Here is a 24,121-nt window from a genome sequence, read left to right as displayed (position 1 = left end):
AAATACCCGATTTCTTCCCAGGGACCTTCTACCCTGTTTTCCTTCACCAGTGATTCCTCCACGTGTGGTTTTGTTTGTGTGCTTTGCAGTAGAGACAAAAGAATGCAAAATGGGGAGGGGAGAGTGTAGATCACCTCCCACTCTAACCTACACTCCTTACCACAAGCAGAACACTGCATCATCTGAAGCAGCTCCAGGACAGGGGGCCAGAGCAGAAGCAGAGCAGATGGACGATCTGCTGGAAGATCATAGGTGGATGGATTAATACAATTAAGTATCATTTTCTGCTGCGTATATTCAAAGCTTAAAGCTTTCTCCCTGAATGGAGAGAAAAGCCTCTAGCAAAGCTCAGGGACTGGGTTTTCATCTGTGATAAGAGATGACAACAAGGAGTGGGAAAATATGTCAGTAAATTTGCTATTAGTTGAGAAATCCTATTCTAGGAAAATTGAGATTTTTTTTTTATATCTGGGAATTTATTCTTCTGAGTAGTTTTGGCAGAAATGAAGTGACACAATCTTTTGGAAATGTCAAAGCTAACAATTTTAACTTCAAAAAAATGTTAAAGAATGTCTGTAATAAAAAACAATGGAATGAAGGTTGTCATAATCATCACGGAGATGGTCTCCATCTAGCTGCTGCCTTCAAGGTTACAGTAGTTTCCTGGGATGTGGGAGATGCAGCTTCACAAACCTGCAGAGTGCACTCATGGCCAGGCCTCGCTGGGGCCACTCTTAAACCCAAGGTTTGGGTTGGAAAGGACCTTAAGGACATCTTGTTCCAACCCCCCTGCCATGGGTAGGGACAGCTTCCACTAGATCAGGTTGCTGGAAGCCCCATCCCCTGTGGCCTTGAACACTTCCAGGGACATCCACAACTTCTCTGGGCAGCCTCACCACCCTCTCAGTCAAGAATGTCTTCCCAATATTCCTCTAGCAGTGTAAAGCCATTCACCCTTGTCTCATCACTCCATGCCCTTGTCCAAAGTCCCTCTCCAGCTTTCTTGTAGGTTCCCTTCAGGTACTGAAAGGTCTCAATAAGGTCACACCAGAGCCTCCTCTTCTTGTCTCCTATTAGTCTTTGTTGTGGAATTGGACTACATCATATATTGGCACCACAATATAAGAAAGATATGAAGCTCTTAGAGAGCATCCAAAGGAGGGCAATGAAGATGGCGAGGGGCCTTGAAGGGAAGCCGTGTGAGGAGTGGCTGAGATCACTTGGTCTGTTCAGCCTTGGGGAGAGGAGACTGAGGGGAGCCCTCACTGCAGTTACAACTTCCTCTTGAGGGGACGAGGAGGGGCAGGCACTGATCTCTGCTCTATGGGGACCAGGGACAGGACCCGAGGGAAAAGGCTGAAGTTGTGTCAGGCCAGGTTTAGGCTGGATATTAGAAAAAGTTTCTTCCGCCAGAGGGTGGTTGGGCACTGGAACAGGCTCCCCAGGGAAGTGGTCACAGCTCCAAGCCCGACAGAGTTCAAGAAGTGTTTGGACAACGCTCTCAGATACATGGTGTGAATCTTGGGGATAGGCCTGTGCAGGACCAGGAGTTGGACTCGATGATCCTTGTGGTCCCTTCCAACTCAGAATATACTCTGGGATTCTGTGACTCTTAAGCAGGGTATGAAACCCGATTCCCACCTAGACTCGAACTACGCAGGTGACTTGTCCCCTCTGTGCAGCCCTAAGCCACAGAGAGGGCAGGATTACTTTCGTTCCCTCCCTTCAGCTTCCGAAAGCCCTCGCAGCCCCTGCGGGACCCGGGCGGGCCCGCCGGGAGCCCCTCCCTTCCCGGGGTATCCCTTGGGCTCCCCCAGCGGCGGCGCCGGGCGCTGCTCCCCCCGCGGCCAGCAGCTGCGTTGGAAGGGGGGGGGGGGGAAGTCTCGCGAGCGCGGGCTCGCGGCGCGGCTCGCGCGCTGGTTGGCGGCTCCCGCCGGGACGGGCCGGGAAGGGCCTCGCTCCCTGCGCCGGCCGCGCTCCGGGAACCGGGATCCGCAGGCCGCCCCCGCCTCTTCCTCCTCTTCCCCCTCCTCGTCCGCCGGGATCCTCGCTGCTCGCCCGCCCGCCAGCCCCGAGCCGCGGCGGAGCGCCGTGTCCTCGCGGTAGATCATGTCCGCCGGGCAGCCGCCGCCGCCGGACGAGCCGCCCGCGCCTCCCCCGCCGCCGCCCGGCGCCAGCCCCGGCGAGGCCGCGGGCACCGGGCCCCCTTGCACCGCCGGGCTGGCCGGCGACGACATCAAGATGGAGGTGAGTCGCCTTCCTCACCTCAACATCCCCCCCCCCCCCCCGGCCGAGCCCCCCCCGCTCCGCCGGAGGCAGGTGCGGGACTGCCCGGGCCGCGTGGGGCCGCGGGAGACAATGGAGGGGAGGCCGTGGGGCCGCGCCGGGCCAAGCTCCGGGCCCGCCGCCCGCCCTCCTGCCCGCCGGGAGCGCGGCTGGTATGGGTGGGTGGGTGGGTGTGTTTGAGGGGATCCCGACCCTCTGCTCCCCGTCCCCGCCGCGCAGGGGGCCCGGCAGCCCTGCGCATCCCGGGGGCCCGGGAGCCGCGTTCTTCCAGCCGCGGGGCCATCGGGAAGGAGGCGCCGCGCCGGGGTCACTCCCGTTGTTTGTTTTCCAAAGGGGCCGGTGGGAGCTCCCCCGACCTCGCCGCGCGCGCACCGCCGGCCTCCCTGCAACCGTCCTCATCCTTAGCGCTTCCTGCTCCAGCGGCCAGCCAGCCCGGGTTCCAAAAAACCACCGTCCTTATCTGCTGAAGTGCTTCAAAACTTTTTTTTCTTTTCCCTTTTTTTTTTTTTTTTAGCGGGGTGGGAACGTGGGGTTGTCGGAGGGGGTTGTTTTGGCAACAGGTGCGCGTGTTCCAGAAATTTCAAGGGGTTTTAAAGTGATTGCCCGGAGATGCTAATTCTATCGCAGCATTGTTTCCTTAATGATAAGAGGAAACTGGTCGGTCCTGCTTTCAGCGCTGGGTCTTTTTGTACTCTCTGAGTCACGCTGGGCTGTCCAACCTACTTGATCTAAATAAATTTGCAAATGCCATGTTTTTCGGATGAACAAGTAGCCAGAGCACTGTGGGAAATAAATCCTGTTCGAACCTGCAGAAATAGGGCAATTCCAGGCTGGAGTTAAGCGTGTGGAGGATGTGAAACGCGTGTTCTGGAGGCGCCCGTGTGCGAGGGCTCTCCCTGTGCTGGCCAGGTCGGTTCCTTTTTACGTTAGGAAGGGATTTCCTTTCATTAAGTGAAGTTTAAATTGAAATGCCTTATTGAGAGTCACGAGCATCTGAAAGACTGCTTTTCTTGGTCTCCGGCTGAATGGCAAGTTCTTGTCATCTGTGTTGCAGATGATGAGCTCGGATGCCGTGGTGCTCCGTGATTTTCAGGTTAGGCATTTTGGAAGAAATGGGAGTTTTGAACAGCAGTTCAAAAGGTCCTGTACTTGTGCTCACTGGGTGTTGGCTGAATCCAGTGAGAGATGAGTAAGAGAATTTGGTTATGACTTCAGAAGAGGTTTAGCCATAACTTCTTATGCTCAATTCTTTATATTTTGACTAGTGAAAGAAACAATTGGGTTAGAATTTTTCTGTTTCCACGAGCCTTACCTGCCAGAGGTTTGCAAGGAAATACCCGCCCACAAACATCCAGTGTTTTGTCAGCCTTTGTTTCGTGTGTTTCTTACTTTTCCTGTTCCTTTGTTCTACACTGGCTACTAAAGATTGACTTGAGCTCCATTCTGACTTGGCTTAATTAAACAGATGGTTAGTAATCGTTTTGAAGGCATCCTGTTTGTTTCTTTTTCTCACCCTTTCAGGAATTATTTTGTAAGGTGTTGTCTTAGCATTGTTTGTCAGGGAAGGATCATCTCACTGCTTTTAGTTTGAACAGCAGAAGATGAAAATACATGTGGGAGATGGTGTGGAAAGAGTTAACCTAATAACAGGAGAGACAAGGATAAAGCAGCCCTGATCTCAAAGAGTAATTGAAGACAGTATGTTAAGGATTTGGCAGGAAAGAGATGAAGGAGGACTGCCCCCTCCCAACCAGCTTGATTTTCTATTGTTAGTGGTACCATTGGTGATAACAGTCATTTGATTTAATAAACTACATAGGGAAAAAATACAGTTTGTCTAAATTCCTACTCAGTTTTCAGGAGAAAACTGCAGTCTGTATTCTTGTTTAGATTTGTTCCCTTGGTACAGAATGATGAGGGATAGGGAGAATCGGGAAAAAGGAAAAAAAAACCTTGAAATTACTCTTGCTTCAGTCCTGGAGCTGGTGCTTTCACAGTACTTTGCAGAGCCAGCTTCAGGAGGGGTTTGGCTCAGCACCCTAGAAGGGGCATGCTGAGCTCCTGCACCACAGCTGTCTCTCTCATTCATGTTGATGTGATGCTTTAATGATGGAGCTAAATCGGATTACAGAGACCCAGCTCTGTCCCTCACCCAGTGGCAGGGATCTTTGATCCATCTCCAGGTAATTTTACAGTAAATAATAGAAAGCTGACTACTGTATATCCACATCAGATGGCACAGCCATCTTTTGCTGCTTTGATGTAATTTGAAACTTATTCTCCTTTACATGGGTATTTTCTTTTTCAGAGATTTTTTTTTTCTCTAATTCTTTTTTCATCTCAGGAATCTTTTGATGATGCAACCCTGGCAAAACAAAAAGAACTCCAGGAAACAGATCCTACATATGAAGAGAAAATGGTATGTAATATTTGGGAGTGTGTACTACTATTCAGTACCTGTACACTTGAGTTTTCTGTTTGTTTGAAATCTCATAACTGGATTTATAAAATTTTGTCTAATTATTAAAAAATATGTAACTTGAAAACAAAAAATATCTGGAAAAAGTTCCTCTGACCCTTCTCATCTTCAGCATACTGAANGGGGGGGTTAAAGAGTTGAGTATTCCCTTTCTCAGTCAGACATAGAAAGTTTCTCTAGGAATCTGTTTTATGAAGCTCTAGTTAAAGTCCTCAGATTTTTGAAGATGGGTGATTCTGTGCTTTGTGGGTTAGAAAAGAGAAAATTTGCTATTTTCCTTTTTTTTTAAATAATACAGTCTTTTTTAGTTTTTATAATGTAAGAGATGGAGCCATCCATTCCTCACCATCTCATCGCATTGTCTTCCTCTCTTTCTCCCTGTTTGCCTTTCTTCCTGTTCGTAATTCCAGTGTCTGTGACTTCATCTGGAATTTCTTCATAGGAAAGTGAAACTGATTCTCATGATTTGGTGCTTCCTGTGTTATTTCTTCTTCTTGGCACTGAAAATAACCCAGTCATCTTCTGCTCATTTCCTTGTGCTACTTTCTGGCAAACTGCAGAAAGTGAACTTAGAGTCGTCTCCTCTAAGTCTTGAGACAGACACAGTTTCAAGAGGGATTGTATTTTACTGTCGCAACAGTCAGAAGATGCACCAGAAAAGAAAAGAAAATGGGAAAAGTGTCTCTGTTGGTAGAAGGACAGATCAGGGTTGCAGAGTACAGCCCGTTCTCGTCTGTGTCCTGCCTAAAAAATGCAGATAATGTTTACTAGTCTCTTAAAAGAACATCCATAAGTGCAGTGAAAGCAAGTGTGGGAATGTGTGTACAGGGCCAAAACTTCTGGAAGATTCCTCACTCAAGTTTTAGAACAAGGAACTTTCTGCAGTGCAGGCTGAGCTCTTCGTTTTGGTACAGTCAATGAAAAAAGTACTTTAAAATAAGAGTTAGCAATCTGGATAATAGTAAGATCTTACCTAGTTTAAACTGTTGCGAAGTAAACAAAAAACAAGCAAAACCTGTGAGGAATATATAGGAAAACTTAAATGTAATGGATGTGGATTGTAGCTGTATCAGTCAAGCTTAAACTAAAGTTAGAGTGAGTTTGAGTCCTCTGTGGTACACACAGTCCTCTTTCCAGGTCTTATTCTCTAACACTTTGTCTTCCTGTCTCTTACATAGTGCAGGGTCTGCTTGCTTTAAAGAGGAGAACACTCACAGAGCTGGCATTGCAGAAGTCTGGAACATATGTTCCTTTTTACTAAGAAAACTGACTTCCTCTAACTGCTGCAAGTTGCTAAATACCAGGTTATGTTGTGGCAGCTGGCAGAGTGTCAGAGTGGTTCTGTTAACCTTGGAGCTGTTTTCCATTTTGTCTGTCTGTTCAAAGTTATGATGTGGCGTTGGGAAGGTGTGTTGATTCCAAATGGAACCTGTCTCAAAGAAACTGAGCCTTTTGGATACTAATATTTTCTACTGTAATCTCTTTTGCACAGCAGAAACAGCAACTCATATCAAAGGGGGCAGCCTGACAAGTTAGGCTGAGCATATCTAAGGCCTCTGCTGCTGAAATAGATGTTCTGGCTTTTAGCTCAGCTGCTGTGCTGTTTATCTGACACCCCAGTGAGGTGGTTTATCTCGCTGAGCAGGCAGGACACTAACGCAGTAGAAACCAGGTTGGTGAGATGAATGAGTTCATTGAAGAATCCTGTGTGTGATAGGTGGGGGTAAATTTCTGGGAGTTGGACTATAACTTTTGATAGGATAAAGTTGTTAAGGGGACTCTGGCCTTATCTAGTGAGACTGGTGCAATCTTGGTACCAAAGTCATATTTCATTCTTGGTGCAGGTCTGTCCTTTGATCTTGCTGGGTAACAAAGGCAAGCCTTGGCCCAAAAAAAGAATATAGAATCTGTCAGCAGCAGTTATATTGATGTTAACCATCTTTTCTTTGGTGGTGTTGCTATGTATATAAAGAAATGTGAATCTGGATTGTTTAAAAAGTATTTGTTAGGTTTTTCTTTTGAATAAATACATACTTTCATGTCTCACAGTTGTTCCATTTAATTTTCCCTTGTCAACAGCAAACAGACAGAGCAAACAGATTTGAGTATCTGTTGAAGCAGACTGAGCTCTTTGCTCATTTCATTCAGCCTGCTGCTCAGAAAACTCCAACTTCACCTTTAAAAATGAAGCCTGGACGTCCACGAATAAAGAAGGACGAGAAACAGAATTTACTGTCAGCTGGCGAGTGAGTGATGGCACACAGGCCAACTTGTACTGTAATTCAGATCTTATTGCACTTTAGAAGTGTTTGTTTAAATTACTCCGCTTTAGTCCTATTTTAGCATGTGTGTTTTTGTTGTTTTTTTTTTTTAACTGCCCACCTGTAATTTGAGGGTTGTTTGAGAATTCTGGGAGTTAAAAGAGTTTTGTGTTGATGCTAAAGCATGAAGAAAAGCCAGAAACTTACTACTTTCTTGGACTTTTCCAGCTACCGGCATCGTAGGACAGAGCAGGAAGAAGACGAGGAGCTGTTAACGGAAAGCTCCAAGACAACCAATGTCTGCACTCGATTTGAAGAATCTCCATCATGTGTGTTTCCTGGTTTTTTGGGTGTTTTTTTGCCGCTCTTCTTTTTCTTCAAAATGTTGGTTAAAATGAACTTTGTTTTCATCCTCCCTGAGGATAATGAAATAATCTGGGGGACAGGAGGAGAAGAAGGAGGGACAAAATGTATTAGTGAGGGACTGTTTATTTTCAGTCGGTCTAGAAAGATGGTCCAACGAGTCTTCTCCTTAAGAAATCCAGTTCCTATACTTCAGTTACTAGGAAAGAGTTAAGTCTGTCATCTTCCCCTTTTTACATGTGTAACCTATATTCTGATATAATTTAAAGTACCTAACAGCATCCAGTTCATTTAATGGAATTCAGTATTAGTGTTTTAATGTTTGGCTGTGTTCAGATTTGGAGGGTGGTGATAAGAGTTAGAATTTCTGTGTGCTGTGGTTCTTGCAAAACACAAAGCTGTTGGAGCAGCTTGCAGAAACAAAATTACCATGTTGCTGTCTCCAGTTTGCATTGCCCTTGAATTTATTATGTGAATTTGTTACTTGTTTTTGTTCTGTAGCTTTGATAATCACTGTCAAGGAGCAGCCAACGGATGGTGACATTCTTTCATAAGTTTTTGTAGATCATTTAGTCTATTCTTTTGTGTCTTTTAGATGTGAAATGGGGAAAGCTGCGGGATTACCAGATCCGAGGACTGAACTGGCTCATTTCTCTGTATGAAAACGGCATCAATGGCATCCTGGCAGATGAAATGGTATGGACATAGCCCGTGTTTCTAAGGACTTTAGAACACAGGCAATACAACATGTCCATTGTTGTATGCCCATGCCCATTTTAGTCCCTATATGGGATTTTTAATAACACAAAATGCAGTATATAATTTGCCAACTCCCTTTTTTCTAGTGTTTTTTAAGTCACTAATGTTAAAAGTGTCACAGGTGTCTTAATTTAAATAAACTGTGCATGCAGGTTTTGAAATGGGCATATGAAAAGGGAATCTATCAAACTTTAGAAACATGAACTTGATGGAAGGGAGTCTTTCCATAGAATGACATGGTTTTTTCTCTAAATTGCAGGTATTTTGTTATGGTATTTTCAAGCTGCCCTTGTGAGGAGAGTGTCATATATGAAAAGAGCAATAAATGAGGAAACACCTCCTGTTGTTAGGGCAAAATGTAGATACCATGATATGAGTGTCCTAAGTGGACTGATCTCCACAGCAAGAGCTACGGCAGTGGGAAGTTTCCTGGGAAAAATGATGCAAAGATAGATGTAGCTAGAGACCTGTGTTAAAATTTCTTATACAGCATGATCATGGACATTTCGTTCAGAACTGGCCATAGTAGCCTTTGCTTCTTATTTTTATTCTTCCCCTCCCCTCTGAAAGTCAAGGGGTGAATGGAGAAGTTGTAGTAGTTTCACAGGCAGATATGTTTTTGTCCTCTTATAAGGAGCAGAAAAAAGAGAAAATCTAATTTCAGTATGTTGTGTTTCCCATGTCTTGTAATGTCTGTGTAATAAAACATCTTCAAGATAAGTTAGACACAAATGAGTTTAAATTATTGTTTAGTAATATGCTTCATTCTGAAATATATCAAGGATTTTCCTCAACGTACATGCTTATGAATAGAGGAGTTGGTTGTGGTTTTTTTTTTTGGCTGAATACAGTTCTAAGTGGAGCAGGTTTGTTTTAACAAAAATAACTGAGAAGCTTTTTAAGTCCTTGGTTGTGTGGTATTCCAAAATCTATCTTGTGTTGAGGAGTTAAAGTATTTATTATTAAGTATTTTTTTATTCATTATTAGTCCTTTTGAAGTTATTAATGCTTTTTACACAGCTTGTAAACACTTTTCCACATCTTGCACCGAGCTGTGGTTGTTTTGAAGACATACTTGAATTTTAGAACCAGAAATAACTTGTGCTGATGGTTTTCAGGGTTTTTTTATATCCCATGCATTTGAGTCATGATATTTTTGAATTATTTTGCATTACAGGAGTGATCTGTTTTTCTGAAGGTATTCCTCTGTTTTGTTTTAGTTAAAATTATATGCTGAAGGTAGAAGGTTTTAAATGTTTCTGCTGAATAAAGAACCAAACAGTTTAAGTACTTGTTTTCTTTAACGTGCAGTTTTTTGTATTTGTTTGGCTTTCTTCTCACAGAAACTGATGTCATTTTTGGCCTGTGAAAGCCTGCTCTTGAAAATTAAGAACTTAATCACTACTATAAAATATTAATTTAATATTAAAATGTAAAATATTAGTAAAGTGAATTATAAACAATAATGAATATTTCAATAAATTAAGAAGTCTAAGGTTTCTTAATTTATTCACTTTATTTCAAGTTTAAGAGAATACACATGTCCAATTTGAAAACTTTGACCTCTAAATAATCTAAATAACACATCAGTCTACAAACCAAAATTTTATAAAATAACGTTTCCTTGCACTTCTAACTTTCTTTGAAAGATAAGGCAAAATTCTGACTTCATAATCTAAGTTTTGAAAATGTTACTTTTACTACTTTTTTTAAATTAAACATGGGAAGCCACTTTCCTAAGCAAGACTTGGATGCCCTTTGTGAGTCGCACTGTCTCAAATACATCTCACTCTGTTGTTCAGGCTGCTGTGTCTTTCGTGCTGCAGTCAGAGCTCACTCCTGGCTTTTCTTAAAGGTGTTTTCTGAGAATTTTGGTTTGGTTTTTTTTTAATAACACATGAATGTGTTTTTACAGGGCCTTGGGAAGACACTGCAAACAATATCTCTTCTTGGCTATATGAAACACTACAGAAATATTCCTGGGCCTCACATGGTGTTAGTCCCTAAGTCCACCCTGCAGAACTGGATGAATGAATTTAAGAGATGGGTTCCAACACTTCGAGCAGTTTGCTTGATCGGGGACAAAGACCAGCGAGTAAGTTTTGATGTGGTGGTTTTTCCCATGTCATCCTATGAGAATGCAGCATGTGATCTTGCTGTCCTTTACCTTTCCTTCACAGGGAAGGTTATTACTTGGATTTGTAGTGGTTAAACAGTAAGACCTACTTAGAGTCTGACCACTACAATGTTAGTAATATAAGCTTGAATTTCACACGTGTGTTGCCCAGCTGTTGCTTCACCACTTTGTAATTCCTTGTCCAAAGATTTGCTCTCTCGTGTTGTAAAGGCAGTACACCCTGTAGACCAACAAAACCCAATGAATCTTAAAATAGGAAAATTTTAACAGTGCTACTGTATTCTTTTTTGGTTTAGATTTGACTAAGCCTCAGTAACTAACTGTCACGTTGTTATCTAGGCTGCCTTTGTCAGAGATGTGTTGTTGCCAGGCGAATGGGATGTGTGTGTAACATCATATGAAATGCTTATCAAAGAGAAGTCAGTATTCAAAAAGTTCAACTGGAGATATCTCGTTATAGATGAAGCCCACAGGATTAAAAATGAAAAATCAAAGGTAATTTATGTTTGCACTGAGAGAGAGATTTATGTGAGTCATTAGGTGGTGGTGTGGTGACTAGTAATGTTGGCTCATGTCTCAATATCCCTCAGTTATCAGAAATTGTGAGGGAATTCAAGACTACAAACCGGCTGCTATTAACTGGAACTCCACTTCAGAACAACTTACATGAACTCTGGGCACTTCTCAACTTCCTTTTGCCAGATGTCTTCAACTCAGCTGAAGTAAGTCTTCATTTCTGCTAATCAAATTAAAAGAATGTTGTTGGTTTTCCAAATTTGAAAATAGACCTGAATACTTAGGAGGGTCAGCTACTGATAAATGGTAGACTGACAGTTAGAAATGTTTGTGTTGGACAGCTTTTCATAAAAATAGGCCAAATAGGGAAATTTGTTCTTTTACTTACTGTCTGTGTATAAGAGAATCGCTTGCATTGTATTTTTTCACCGTTGTGATGACACTGCACCTTGTAAGGAAGACTGTTACAAACTGATGATTTTGTTGATGCAGGACTTTGATTCATGGTTTGATACAAACAATTGTCTCGGGGATCAAAAACTGGTAGAGCGCCTTCATATGGTGAGTCTTTCTGCTTTTTGTACAAGAGTTACAGTAACCCTACTTAGATTCTAAACAATTCTCCTAATGCTTATTGGGATAGAATATTAGGATAACGTAGATTATTCCTGAAACTATGATAGACTTTTAGCATGGGTTTGCAAAGCTCAGGAGATTTTTTTTCCTTAGAAAGGAAATTGTTTTGGAAAGGAGAGAAGGGTCACTAGTTCTGGCTCTTAGGGTTCTGAAATGCTTAAATAAAAGATATTGGCTATTGAAGAGACTATAAATGTTTCAGTGAAGGAAAATTAAATCAAGGGGCATAGAACCATCTGAAAGATGATTTTGACCTAATCTCTAAGTCTTCCAAGGAAAGGACATGTATAGTCCTGTGTATAGCAAATAATCTGTCCATACTGGTTGCTTTTTCAGATTGTCTGATAGTAAGTTTGATATTTGAGCTTCTGTGGTAGAGAATATTTGCACTGTGTTTTGTTTCTTGACCTGATCAGTGTTTCAGTTTCCAAAATACATTTAAGGATGCAACCTCTTTCAGGTGCTACGACCATTCCTCCTACGTCGCATTAAGGCTGATGTAGAGAAGAGCTTGCCTCCAAAGAAGGAAGTTAAAATTTATGTGGGCCTCAGCAAAATGCAAAGAGAATGGTAATTAATACACATGCCTGACTGGGCCGTGGTTAAGGCTCAAGAAGGAATGTGCTGTTCGTGACTTGAAGATTGTGTGGAACTTGATTTAATGCTTCCTGGTGTACTCCCAACTTGTGTTTCCTTGTGACACTTCTGTGATGACAAAACCATGCATATCAGGGAGAGTAACCTGGTGAAACGAGGGGGAGGGTGGGCTTTTGACTATTATTTAAAGAAAGACCAACTTTGTTTTAGAGTTACAGAAGTTTTTCCTCCCTTTGACATAGGTACACACGGATCTTGATGAAGGATATAGATATCCTGAACTCAGCTGGGAAGCTGGACAAAATGAGACTGCTGAACATCCTCATGCAGCTGCGAAAATGTTGCAATCACCCTTACCTCTTTGATGGGGCAGAACCCGGCCCACCCTACACAACAGACATGCATTTGGTCACCAACAGTGGCAAAATGGTGGTTTTGGACAAACTGCTGCCTAAGTTGAAAGAACAAGGTATGCATCCTGCTTCTAGATTTTTGGTTCAGTGATAAAAATGACAGTCAGTGCTGCTTAGTGCTTCCATGTATACTGAGCAAAAACCAGCACACCTTAGCCAGGATTTTTGTTAGTTTCTAATATGAATACTGGCTTATCAAGCACTGTATCTTAAAGACAATACAAAACCAGATTGTGATGTGCCTTCAGAAATAATCGGATCAATAATAGTCCATTATGGCTTTTTGTGCTGAAGTGTTTTGATTCCCTGCTATTTTTTTTTGTCTTTTTTCATCCCAGCTAAATTGAGGCTACAGAAACGTCAGTTGTTCCGGGCTTTAGGTTTTCTTTCTTAACATTGTTAGCTATTTGAAACATCATTGTGTGGTATTTTAGCCACTCCTTTGATTTGCCATGAAGCACCATTTCAAATTCAGAGCCTTCATATCAGGTTACAGTCAAATCCTTTATGAAACATGGGTCTTTCTTGCTGGGTATGGTTTTGAGCAGCACCTGAGGTTTTTCACTGTATTCTGTAAGGCACTCAGACGGGAGGGACTCTGAGTTGTTTTTTTAAAGTTATTTGGTAGTAGGGCAAAGCTCAGAAATGCATTACTGTAAAACTCACTTGCCACAGAGTTTCTGACTCAAAAATACATTTCTAACTCTTTATTTTATTAGTATGCTTAGTGAAGTAACTTGGCTAAAGGAGTAGAGGTAAGTTTGTCAGTGGGGGCACTTTGTAGAAAAATCACATCCAAACCCCAGCCTTCAGTAATATAAAGGTAACCTGTGTCTGTGTATCATCCAGGCAGCTGTGGTGATATAACTGATTGTAAGACTAAAAAAAGAACAATTCAGTGGTTACTGTGCTTTTTTGGATCTTAGTTTCTTCCTGCTGAGAGGCTAACTGATGACATGTTGCAATTAATACTGTCGTGGTCTCAAATCAAATGGTCATCTTAAACAAGAGAGTTCATTATCAGCCCTTGAGTCCAAAGGACAAAAAACCAAAATCATGTGAAATGAATACAGGGGGAAGTGGAAGCTTTTTAATATTCAGTGGTTTTACTTAAATCTCCCCAGTAGACTGGAAATGGATTTGTGTGTATGCATAAATTACTGTACATTTACCTTTTTTTTTGAAGTTGTTCTTGGCAGGTAAGTAAACTGACAAGTCTTTAAGAACAACTTATTTCTAGGGATCTCAAATCCCAAACAAACAAATAGTTCAAAATTTCATTCTTTATACTTGTTTTTATATTTGTGCCATCATCTTACTCTGCTGTGTCTGGGAACATTTTGTTAAAGAGTAAAACAGAAAACAAAAGAGAAAAGGCAGCCACTAACTAGACAATGACATATCATAGTGAGGCAAACACGTCCCATGGCAAGCACAGGACCCTGCTATGACAGCTGCAGCTCTGCATTGTAGTTCAGGGTCCGAAATTCTACCTACTTTTCTTCTTGGCACATAAAATTGCCCTCCTTCCTTTTCTGCAGAGCTGCAGAGATAAGTCTTATGTTCTGATGAAAGCATAAGAAACCTTTTTACTCAAACAGGCTCAAGAGTTCTAATCTTCAGTCAGATGACAAGAGTCCTGGATATCTTGGAAGATTACTGTATGTGGCGAAATTACGAGTATTGCAGACTGGATGGACAAACTCCTCACAACGAACGACAGGTATTTAAAATTTAACATATTTTATTTAAGTGAAAACGCTGCTTGTAAAACACTGGGTTCAACTGATGTGTTCTTATAATTTATTTTAGGCGTCCATTAATGCTTTCAACGATCCTGACAGCTCAAAATTTGTGTTCATGTTGAGTACGCGGGCAGGAGGTCTTGGAATCAATCTGGCTACTGCTGATGTCGTAATTCTGTATGATTCAGACTGGAATCCACAAGTAGACCTTCAAGCTATGGTAAAAATCGAGATGGGGATTTTGTTCTTGTTGTCTTTCTCACGGAACTTTCCTAGAAATGTGCATTTTCAAGATAAATGAGTATTTTGCCATTTTAGCTCAGGGAGTAGTAGTAAGACTGATTTTCACTTCCAGTGCAGCTTCCACTGTGTGAAACCCTTAGTCACATTTTGGCTGTACAATGTTTTATGCAGTAGGAAATGCTGGGGATATGCTACTCTAATTATTTCTGTTAAGCTGTAGATTCTCAAGTATTCTAGCAAAAACAGGTTCGAAAGAATGATGGAACTGGTGTCTATAAACTCAAGTGAGAGGATTCCAGCTACAGGTGTATGTTCAGAATACTGATTCTCACAGTAGTTCATGTTTTGCCAGTCAGAGGCAGTGCATCATATTCTTCTTGAAATATTCATGGCATAACTGAAGGATCTTGAAAAATGTAGCCTTTGGTATGTACAAAGATGATTTCTTAAGTACTTTGATTTTACAGAAGGTTGCATAAGGTCAGGAGCATCCAGTCTTCTCCCCTGGGTGATTTAACAAAAAACCCCAAACACTTGTTTTTTGGTATGACACCTGGAGACAAACTCATTGTCGATGTTATTGGAAAAAACTTGCAATGTCAGTAAGAATGTAATGACTTGGGTTGTCATGGGTGGCTGTAAAGATTTAACTAACCTGTGCTATTCTGTTTTGTAAATTAGTATGTTGCTGGAAAACAAATCCTGAATTTTTTTGTAACTTTTTTTTTTCCCAGGATCGAGCACACAGAATTGGCCAGACCAAGACTGTTCGAGTGTTCAGGTTTATTACAGACAATACAGTGGAGGAAAGAATAGTGGAACGTGCAGAGATGAAACTCCGGCTGGACTCCATAGTCATTCAGCAAGGCAAGTGTAGGAAGACAGTTTGGATCTGTGATGGGATTCTCTTTTTTGTTTTTTTCCCATTGTAAAGTATGGTGGAATCAGCTAGGAAGAGTCAGTCAATGTCGCTTCTGCCTCAGCTGAGCTCTGAAGAGAGAGTGCAAAGGGCTCATCCATTTGAAAATTTATTTTACTGTAGGAGTAGGCATTTCCTCACTAACTTTTTGATTACCTCTCTAGTGATGTATGTGTACAAGAGGATATAGTCTGATTTTTCTTTTTTTAAGTGCTCAGCTTCTCCTTTGAATTGGAGGAATGAATGCTTTTTCTTCCAACAGATGGGGAGAAATAATGTAATCTTGGTTGGCTTGATTAGAATCAGGAACTTGTATTTCTGAAAAGAAAATCAATTGAGGTTTAGTCTGGAAACTGTGAAAATATGCACCATAGCAAAGCTTGTATCACAGAATCCCAGAATCATTAAGGTTGGAAAAGGCCTTCCAAGGTCATTGAGTCCAACCTTTGGCCAGTCACCACTGTGCCAACTAAACCATAGCACCAAGTGCCTCATCCAGTCATTTCTTGAACACTTCCAAGGATGGTGACTCCGCCACTGCCTTCAGGTTAAGCCTGTTCCAATGCTTAACCACTCTTTCTGTGAAGAAATTCTCCCTAATTTTTCCCAACCTGAACCTCCCCTGGTGCACTTGAGGCTATTTCCTTTTGTCGTGTCGAAAGACCTAGTATCCAAAACTATGTATACTGAACACAGTTAATGTATAATATAGCAAATATCTTTGAAACCTGGCTAGATTTTACTTGCTCTTTATTTTGTACACTTTTTTAAAAGTTTCTTTATTTAGAATTTCCTTTACTGAAAGGATATAGCTTGAATGCAGAAATGTAAGGGGGAGAAAAAACATGTATTGCTCCTTCCATAACAAACTTTTTAGTTAGTTGCTATCCTTGAGTGTTTTTATCTTTAGGAAGATTGGTAGATCAAAACCTGAATAAACTTGGAAAGGATGAAATGCTGCAAATGATTAGACATGGAGCGACACATGTGTTTGCCTCAAAGGACAGCGAGATTACAGATGAAGATATTGATCACATTTTGGAAAGAGGTGCAAAGAAGGTGAGAAAGTTTGAAAAGGGGAAGGCCACCTGTAGATTTAAATGTCATGGCAAGATAGTGTATCCCTGGATGATCAACTGGTTCTAAGCTGGAGAGAAAAGGGGTTTTGCTATGGAGGGTTGTCATGCTGGTCAGTCATGTTTGTTTTCTCTGATGTTGTCAATAAGATGTTTTATAATCAAGTGCCTTCCAGAATGGCTGCTCTTCTTTCTGGCAATGGGATGTTTTAAAAGGAAGTACCTTTCAGAGTGGCTCCTTTCTGGGAATGAGGTGTTTAATAATGACGTGCCTTCCAAAATGCCTCCCGTTGTGTCTGGGAATGAGATGTTAAATAATGAAGTACCATCCAAATGGCTACTGTTCTTTTCTGTGTCCCCCGTCCAAGACTGCGGAAATGAACGAAAAACTTTCAAAGATGGGTGAAAGCTCCCTTAGGAATTTTACTATGGATACTGAATCTAGCGTGTATAATTTTGAAGGGGAAGACTACAGAGAAAAACAGAAGGTAATGTTTTAAGTTTCTTTCGGAGGAATGCACTAAATTGCATGTTTTAATTGTACATTTAAGAGGTGTTGGGTAAAATATGGTGTCATCTATGATAGTAGTTTAAATTAAAACATTTCTAACACAATGAAGTAGATGTAGATATAATTTTATATAAAACTTGTAGCTGGTCTGAATATTTTGCATGACTTAGTATTCTTTTTTGGGGTGGTGGGTTTTGTTTTTTACAGTTGGCATTTACAGAGTGGATTGAACCACCTAAACGAGAAAGAAAAGCCAATTATGCTGTGGATGCTTATTTCAGAGAGGCTCTTCGAGTCAGTGAACCAAAAGCACCCAAGGTGAGTGGAATAATTAAAAAAAGTAAATTGTTGAAATATGCTTGGTAAATGGTTCAAGCTGTAAGCGACACATTGGTCTTTTTTCATAAAAACTGCACTATTCACTTTTGTAAATTGTGGAGACAATTTAAACTTAGAAACAATCCAAAGGACTTGAGACAAACTTCTGTGAGAAAAAAGTAAGAGCAGGATGAAACTTGTTGGATGTTAGGAGAGTGAGATCAACTTTTTTCTTGTTTTTACTTAAGCAGCTGTCAATTTTCCTTACCTCTGAAAGATTTCCTTAATGCTGCTTCAAACGCCCTTTGTTCAGGGGGATGCATGTGTGACTTTCCCCAGCCACCTCCTTCTCCCAAAAGACCCCTCCTCCCTTTCTCTCACAGGTGTTTTAGAATTCTTCGTAGTTGTAGTTGTCTCTTGCATGGCCTTTTTTAATTTAAGGCAGTGCATTTTTTGCAACAATAAAGACTTTTTTTGGGTTTTTTGCTCATAAACTGAAATCAGTTCTTACAAGCAAGCAGGTTCTGGATGTGAAAGGGAGTCAAATACAAACTTTGTATTTCAGGCACCACGGCCTCCAAAACAGCCAAATGTACAGGATTTCCAGTTCTTTCCTCCTCGCCTGTTTGAACTGTTGGAAAAAGAGATTCTCTACTACAGGAAAACAATTGGTTACAAGGTAATGGAAGAGTTTCCTTGGTTAGAGGGATAGAGCACCTCTCTTAGCAGTTGAGGTTGGTCAGCCTGGAGAAGAAAAGGCTCCAGGGACACCTGATTGCAGCCTCTTAAAGGAGGCCTACAGGAAAGGGACTTGGTACAAGGGCATGTAGTGACAGGACAAGGGGGGAATGGCTTTGAACTGAAGGAGGGTAGGGTTAGATTGGATCTTAGAAAGAAACTGTTCACTGTGACAGTGTTTGAGACACTGGCACAGGTTGCCCAGAGAAGCTGTGGATGCCCCATCCTTGGAAAATGTTCAAGGCCAGGTTGGATGGAGCTTTGAGCAACCTAGCCTAAGTGGAAGGTGTCCCTGCCCATGGCAGGGAGTTGGAATGAGATGACCTTTAAAGTCCAGTCTCTTCCAACCCAGATCATTTTATGTGATTCTCTGAATTCACACCTAAGAGTTTACTGCAACAACAGAATATGTACCTGTTCTGCCTTCCACAACAATTAAAATGAAATAAAATAGTGTTGAGCTGAAGAAATTATTAGGTTATATTAACAGAAAAGTGACAATCTGTGAAAAATCAAACAAATTTTACAAGATGCAAAACCTTTCAGGTACCTCGTAATCCCGATCTCCCAAATTCAGCCCAAGCACAAAAGGAAGAGCAGCTTAAGATTGATGAGGCTGAACCTCTTAATGATGAAGAACTTGAAGAAAAAGAGAAGCTTCTAACCCAGGTATTGTTGGGTCTTCAGTGAGACCGAAATCAACTGAAGCGTTTTCTGTGTTTTACAGTGTTATGGCAATGTTTCTTGGTCACTGATTCACACATGCTGCAGTTAACACAACTGCAGATTTTGTCTCTGACTGAGAAGAGTTTTGGCATTAGGTTTGTTGTGGGCCTGGATGCCTTTGAAGAAGGTGCACCAAATTAGTGTACTTGTACTCCTGAATCAGAGGCTGGCTTCCCAAGCTGGCATTGGTTGTAGACTGTGACATATTTCCTTGGCTGTGGGTTCTTGCAGACTCACTGCAGAGCTGGATGTGCTGTGTTCCACATTATTTAATGCAAATCTTCTGCCACAGTTTCACTTCCACGGAGAAGTGAATCCCAGAGAATGAATGGTCACTTTTCCTAAAACTACATCTGGTAGTGAGTAGTGCTCTTGGTTGAGTAGTAATGTGCCGGAACAGCTCACTATTGCCAGCAGACTCACAGAGGTCAGGAATCAGTACAGTGCAGTAAGCTGAGGCTAAATCACAACAAGGCTGACAGAACTTATTTCTTCCAATGATTTGTCAAAGTTATTGATAATATGAAATAAGCCTATTTTAGCAGCTGATGACTTCAGCAGTGCTACTTCTGTCCCTACTTAGTATCATCACAAGACAGCTTTGGACCTTCTGAGGGAGAGTGACCAGGTAGAGTGGCTGATGGTGTCTTTGAGGCACTTTGGTGGGCCTTTTTGATAAAACCATTGCAGTCACCACTTGCTTCACTTGAGCAGTTTTTTCCTCCAAGAATGAGCAGTTTTTCCTCCAAGAAGGTGATCCCTTGTCCCCTTGCAGAGATTATTAGGAGGAGGGATTAATTTACAAGCTGAAAACTCTTACTTGAAACCTGTGAACCAATAGTAATCAATATGCAATATTTAAATAGACTACAGAGACTGCAGTATAAAAACAGTTTTCCTACTAAATTAAACTGCAGAGAAAGAACAGGTTTAACACTGTTGGAATGATGGAGGTGTTACAGTTGGTTTAAAGAAACCTTATTGAAGTGAATTTGGAGACGGACAAATCCTGAACCTCTGTGCAATGTTTCCTTGATTGCTATACAGGGCTTCACTAACTGGAATAAGAGAGATTTCAACCAGTTCATCAAAGCCAATGAGAAGTGGGGCCGTGATGACATTGAAAATATAGCACGAGAAGTAGAAGGAAAAACCCCAGAGGAAGTCATTGAGTATTCAGGTAACTCAGTTCTTCAGTCAGCTCTGTGATTCCATATCTAACACTGCTTGCCTCCTTTGAACTGCTTGTGAACATGTTAACATCTTACTTCTGGGAATTACTTACATGGCTCTTTAGGATTTTCAGGGTAGAATTATACTGATGAATTTCAGATCTGCCCAGCTGGATTTTACCATCTCTAGCCCCTGCATAATTAAGGCCGTACTAAACTGCACATGTAAACTATTGCTGATCCACTTCACTATATCCTAAATCTAACTGGATAGTGCTGTCTTCACTTGTGAGTTTTTGCAAAAGGAAACGCTGAGGAGCAGCGCTTAGCTGGAGAGATTACCCTTTGCCATGTGTTCCCTAACTAGTAGTTAACCTTTACCCCCTCCTCAGGAGTGGGACACAGTAAACACATGAATGAACATACAATGACCATTGGGTTCTGTAACCTGAGGCCTTGTTTATTTAAACACCTAATTGTCTTTTAGGCACTTGCTTGTCTTTGGCCACTCAGTTGCCCTCCCTCTTCCCTCTGTACAACTGTGTTGCTGTTGTATCAGTTTCCATTTGAAGCAGCTTTTTTTCTCTTGATAAGGAGACTGGCTCACAAAAACCTTTCTGGCCAAATCACACCTTTTTTAACCTGAGGACTCCTGTATCTAACCCTTGAAAAGTAGCATTTGTAATACTGCAACCCCATGATATTAGGAAGCAGAGGTTTCTTATTGGGGAAGGGCCTGTTGCTATACAACAGTGAGCTCTGGTAAAAGGAAGTAACAGCTAACATCTTTTTTTAAGGTGAAACCTCTTAACTTTTAATATGCATGATAAGAAACTAGTGAATTGTTCTTTACTTAGCTGTGTTCTGGGAAAGATGCAATGAACTCCAAGACATAGAAAAGATCATGGCTCAGATTGAAAGAGGAGAAGCCAGAATTCAGAGACGGATCAGCATAAAAAAGGCACTGGACACAAAGGTGAGTTGGCTTGTTTCTTGCTTGCTTTATTTGCTGGTGCCAGTGAGGAGAAGAACAGGACTCTATGTCTGGCCACTGCTACTGATACATGAAGACATGCTGGGCATGACATTTGCCTCTTATGCATAATCCTCAGCATTTGTTTCCTATAGCTTTTCCATCCCACAGCAATGTTGTCCTGGCAGACAGATGTGATGACAACTTTAGATATGACCTAACCTGTTGTTTGTAACAGTAATCTGTATCACAGGACACAGTTCATAGTGCTGGATAACAAACTCCTGGTAACTACCTGCTTTTGGAAGAAGTAGATTTCTTTTGGACCCATGTAACTGAAAATGCAAGATCATATGTATATATATAAAGATGTTTAGAGCAGTTAGAAGAGAAGACTTACCAAGCAGAGAATCCTTCCATTCTGGTTAGTGTTTCACCAGCCAGGGTTTGGTAGTGAACAGATTTGTAGTAAATTAAGACAGTTTATCAGAGTTTTCTCTCCAGATTAATTCTCTTCTAGGGAAGAACAAGTGTCAGATTCAGTTAACCAGGATGCAGCAGAACCGTGTGCTGGTCTCATGTGCCTTTTCACTTTTAGTCTGACAGTTCTTGAGGATTTGTGTTAGAAAGGATCATTGCCATTTCAATACTGACAGATCTTGACTGTTTTCAAACATAGTGATAGATCTGGAGTCTGCCATTAATTGGAAGATCACAAGGCTGTCTGTTGTCTAAACCAGAATTTGCCAGTTTAGCTAGCTTTGATAAATGCACTGTCCTGAACCTACAGTCCTTTACTTTTGGTGACTTAGATCCAGTTTTCTGTCTTCATGTCATGTATTGCTTTCATACAAAAGACTTCCATGCTAATTCTGACCTTTTTCTTAGCTTTATATGGTCTTATTTGTTTTGTTCAGATTGGGAGATATAAAGCCCCTTTCCACCAACTAAGAATATCATATGGTACTAATAAAGGGAAGAATTACACTGAAGAGGAAGATCGCTTTCTGATCTGTATGCTTCACAAACTAGGATTTGATAAGGAAAATGTCTATGATGAATTAAGACAATGTATCCGAAACTCGCCGCAATTCAGATTTGACTGGTTTCTCAAGTCCAGAACTGCAATGGTATATATATATATATATTAATCTTTTTTGTTCATGAATGCCTATGACAAAATGGTTGTACCCCAGGCTAATTAAATAGCTTCTGAAATACTGAGGTATGTGCATGCCAACGAGACGTTACCTTTCTCGAACTTTGCAACAATTGTCGCGGGTGGCAAAGGCAGATAAACTAAAAAGTCTTACGGGAGGAGAAATTCAGACTTCTAAGGTGCTGTTTTCCAAAATCAACATGAATTTGAGTTAAATACAAAAGTGTCTTAAAAAGCAAACATCTGTGATCAAATCCACTCCTGAAGCCAGGCAGTAAGTATCCAAAAACACTTAATTCCTTTGTTATTCTGACGAGATACAGCAAAACACTTAGCTCCTCGCCGGCATTTCTAATATTCTAATACAATTTTTACACTGAGTGGCTGTCTGAGGTACTGATCGTATATGTTGTGTAATGCAGGAGCTGCAAAGGAGATGCAATACTTTAATCACTCTCATTGAAAGAGAAAACATGGAACTGGAAGAAAAGGAAAAGGCAGAAAAGAAGAAACGTGGACCAAAACCATCTTCGGTAAGATTTAAAAGGCACTTCTGTGGAAAAGCTCACTTGAAGACAGAGTGCTTTTCCAATTGTCTAGGACAAGTGATACCTGAAGTTATTTCAAAGCAACAACAGATACTTAGAGGGCAGTGTTAAAAGCTGCTGGAAGTTGAAGTTCATTCTGGTGTTCAGCTGGTACAGTTGAGGATGTCAAATAAAGGAAAGTAAGTTTAGGTTCTAAACTGTAGGTTTACTCTGGTAAATACACCAGAGATGTATCTGGCCTTTTGATTTATTATAATCTGTTAAATCATCTACAGATCTGTTTACAAATGGGCTTCTAGAGACACTTCTGGGAAAACAGCATATATGCTTGACAACCCTCTTCTGACTAAATTCAAAGTATTGCTAAATAAGCATGACTATTTTGCAAAGGAAACACCAGCTTTACCCATTTTCTTACATGGATTTGCTGTTCAGTTTATTGTTGCCTAGAGCTGTTGTATCAACAACTTAGAAGCACAAATTACTTGGCAGATGTGCAGAAATCAGTAAAGTTAGTAATGGTGGATTATTAAGTTTCTTAGACTTGTTCACAGAACATTTAAATGGATATGTGGAAATACCTTTTCATAAATGGGAAGCTTTAAAACATCCTTATTTACTTCTATACACTCTTTACCTCTATGAAATCACACTCCTATAGAATTGAGGGAATATAAAGCAACAGCAAAGATATACATATTTACCATACTATACATTTGCAGTTTATCACATTTTAAAGCTGACAGGGTCTAAATCATCTCCATCTGCTTTGTTTTGAAACACATTGCTTGCTTACGACCTTTTTGCATCACAATAACTTATTAAAAAACCATACCTTGCAGGCACAGAAGCGCAAAATGGACGGTACTCCTGATGGTCGTGGAAGAAAAAAGAAGCTAAAGCTGTGAATGCAGAATTTTTTTAATCTCTAAATTTAAGAAGTAGTTCTTTAATTTACGGGTCTTCATAAGATGTACTGTATAATGCTTAACTATTTTAAATAACATTGGGTTCATCTGTTTATTGAACTAGAACATAGTACTTCTTAATTGTAGTTTCACTTTTCTAAATGCAACAGCTGTGCTGAATTTTTTTTACCATTAACACTTGAAATAATAAATTGTCTTCATTTATTAATAAGGTTTCATGTGACTTTTTTTTTTTTATGTTTCCACTTGAATACCTATTTATTTAGTCATTCCCCCAGTTTGTCTCCTCTTAGGGTGCTGTGAACACTTTGTACATCATGATCAGCAGAACTATTTTTTGGTGTTTTCTTCTTACAAGCCACCACCAGTCAATCTCCATTTGTGCTCGCAGTCTTTGCTCGGTTTTGGCCTGCTTAAGAACACCTATCTAAAGGCAGCAGTGTCTTTGTGTAAGCAGAGGAAAATAATGAAAAATCAGCTTTGCTGACAGTTCCCAGATGTAGATTTCCTCTGCAGTAGTTCAGTTCTTATTGGTATAGGACCTGAGTTTCCATTTGCCACTGACTCAGTTGCAGCCTCCAGCTGAGAACCTGCTGAGTAACCACACTTTGTTCTTG

At 41.0% G+C, this 24,121-nt stretch overlaps 1 protein-coding gene across 3 annotated transcripts; it reads left to right on the top strand.

Annotated features, from left to right (window-relative positions):
• The first annotated feature begins 1,928 nt into the window (after nucleotides 1-1,928).
• On the top strand, nucleotides 1,929-23,712 carry SMARCA5 (SWI/SNF related, matrix associated, actin dependent regulator of chromatin, subfamily a, member 5). Of its 3 annotated transcripts, XM_027885675.1 has the most exons (24): nucleotides 1,929-2,247; nucleotides 4,631-4,705; nucleotides 6,845-7,011; nucleotides 7,255-7,355; nucleotides 7,985-8,085; nucleotides 10,064-10,243; nucleotides 10,625-10,780; nucleotides 10,876-11,007; nucleotides 11,294-11,362; nucleotides 11,898-12,007; nucleotides 12,277-12,503; nucleotides 14,049-14,170; nucleotides 14,260-14,412; nucleotides 15,170-15,302; nucleotides 16,265-16,413; nucleotides 16,799-16,918; nucleotides 17,149-17,259; nucleotides 17,825-17,938; nucleotides 18,544-18,666; nucleotides 19,771-19,903; nucleotides 20,753-20,871; nucleotides 21,786-21,998; nucleotides 22,450-22,560; nucleotides 23,418-23,712. In XM_027885675.1, the coding sequence occupies exons 1-24, from the start codon at nucleotides 2,110-2,112 to the stop codon at nucleotides 23,481-23,483; spliced, it is 3,123 nt and encodes a 1,040-aa protein (XP_027741476.1). In that variant the 5' UTR covers nucleotides 1,929-2,109; the 3' UTR covers nucleotides 23,484-23,712. The 3 variants fall into 3 exon arrangements, with proteins under 3 accessions (XP_027741476.1, XP_027741477.1, XP_027741478.1); XM_027885676.1 differs by lacking the exon at nucleotides 16,799-16,918 and having other exon boundaries at nucleotides 2,110-2,247; XM_027885677.1 differs by lacking the exon at nucleotides 21,786-21,998 and having other exon boundaries at nucleotides 2,110-2,247.
• Nucleotides 23,713-24,121: the final 409 nt, after the last annotated feature.

The sequence above is a fragment of the Empidonax traillii genome, unplaced genomic scaffold, assembly GCF_003031625.1.
Source record: "Empidonax traillii isolate 1590-97213 ecotype Southwest subspecies unplaced genomic scaffold, ASM303162v1 scaffold170:size2694500, whole genome shotgun sequence".
NCBI classification, from domain to species: domain Eukaryota; kingdom Metazoa; phylum Chordata; class Aves; order Passeriformes; family Tyrannidae; genus Empidonax; species Empidonax traillii.
The sequence above is the reverse complement of the archived record's forward strand: the minus strand, read 5'-3'. Positions and strand labels throughout refer to the sequence as shown.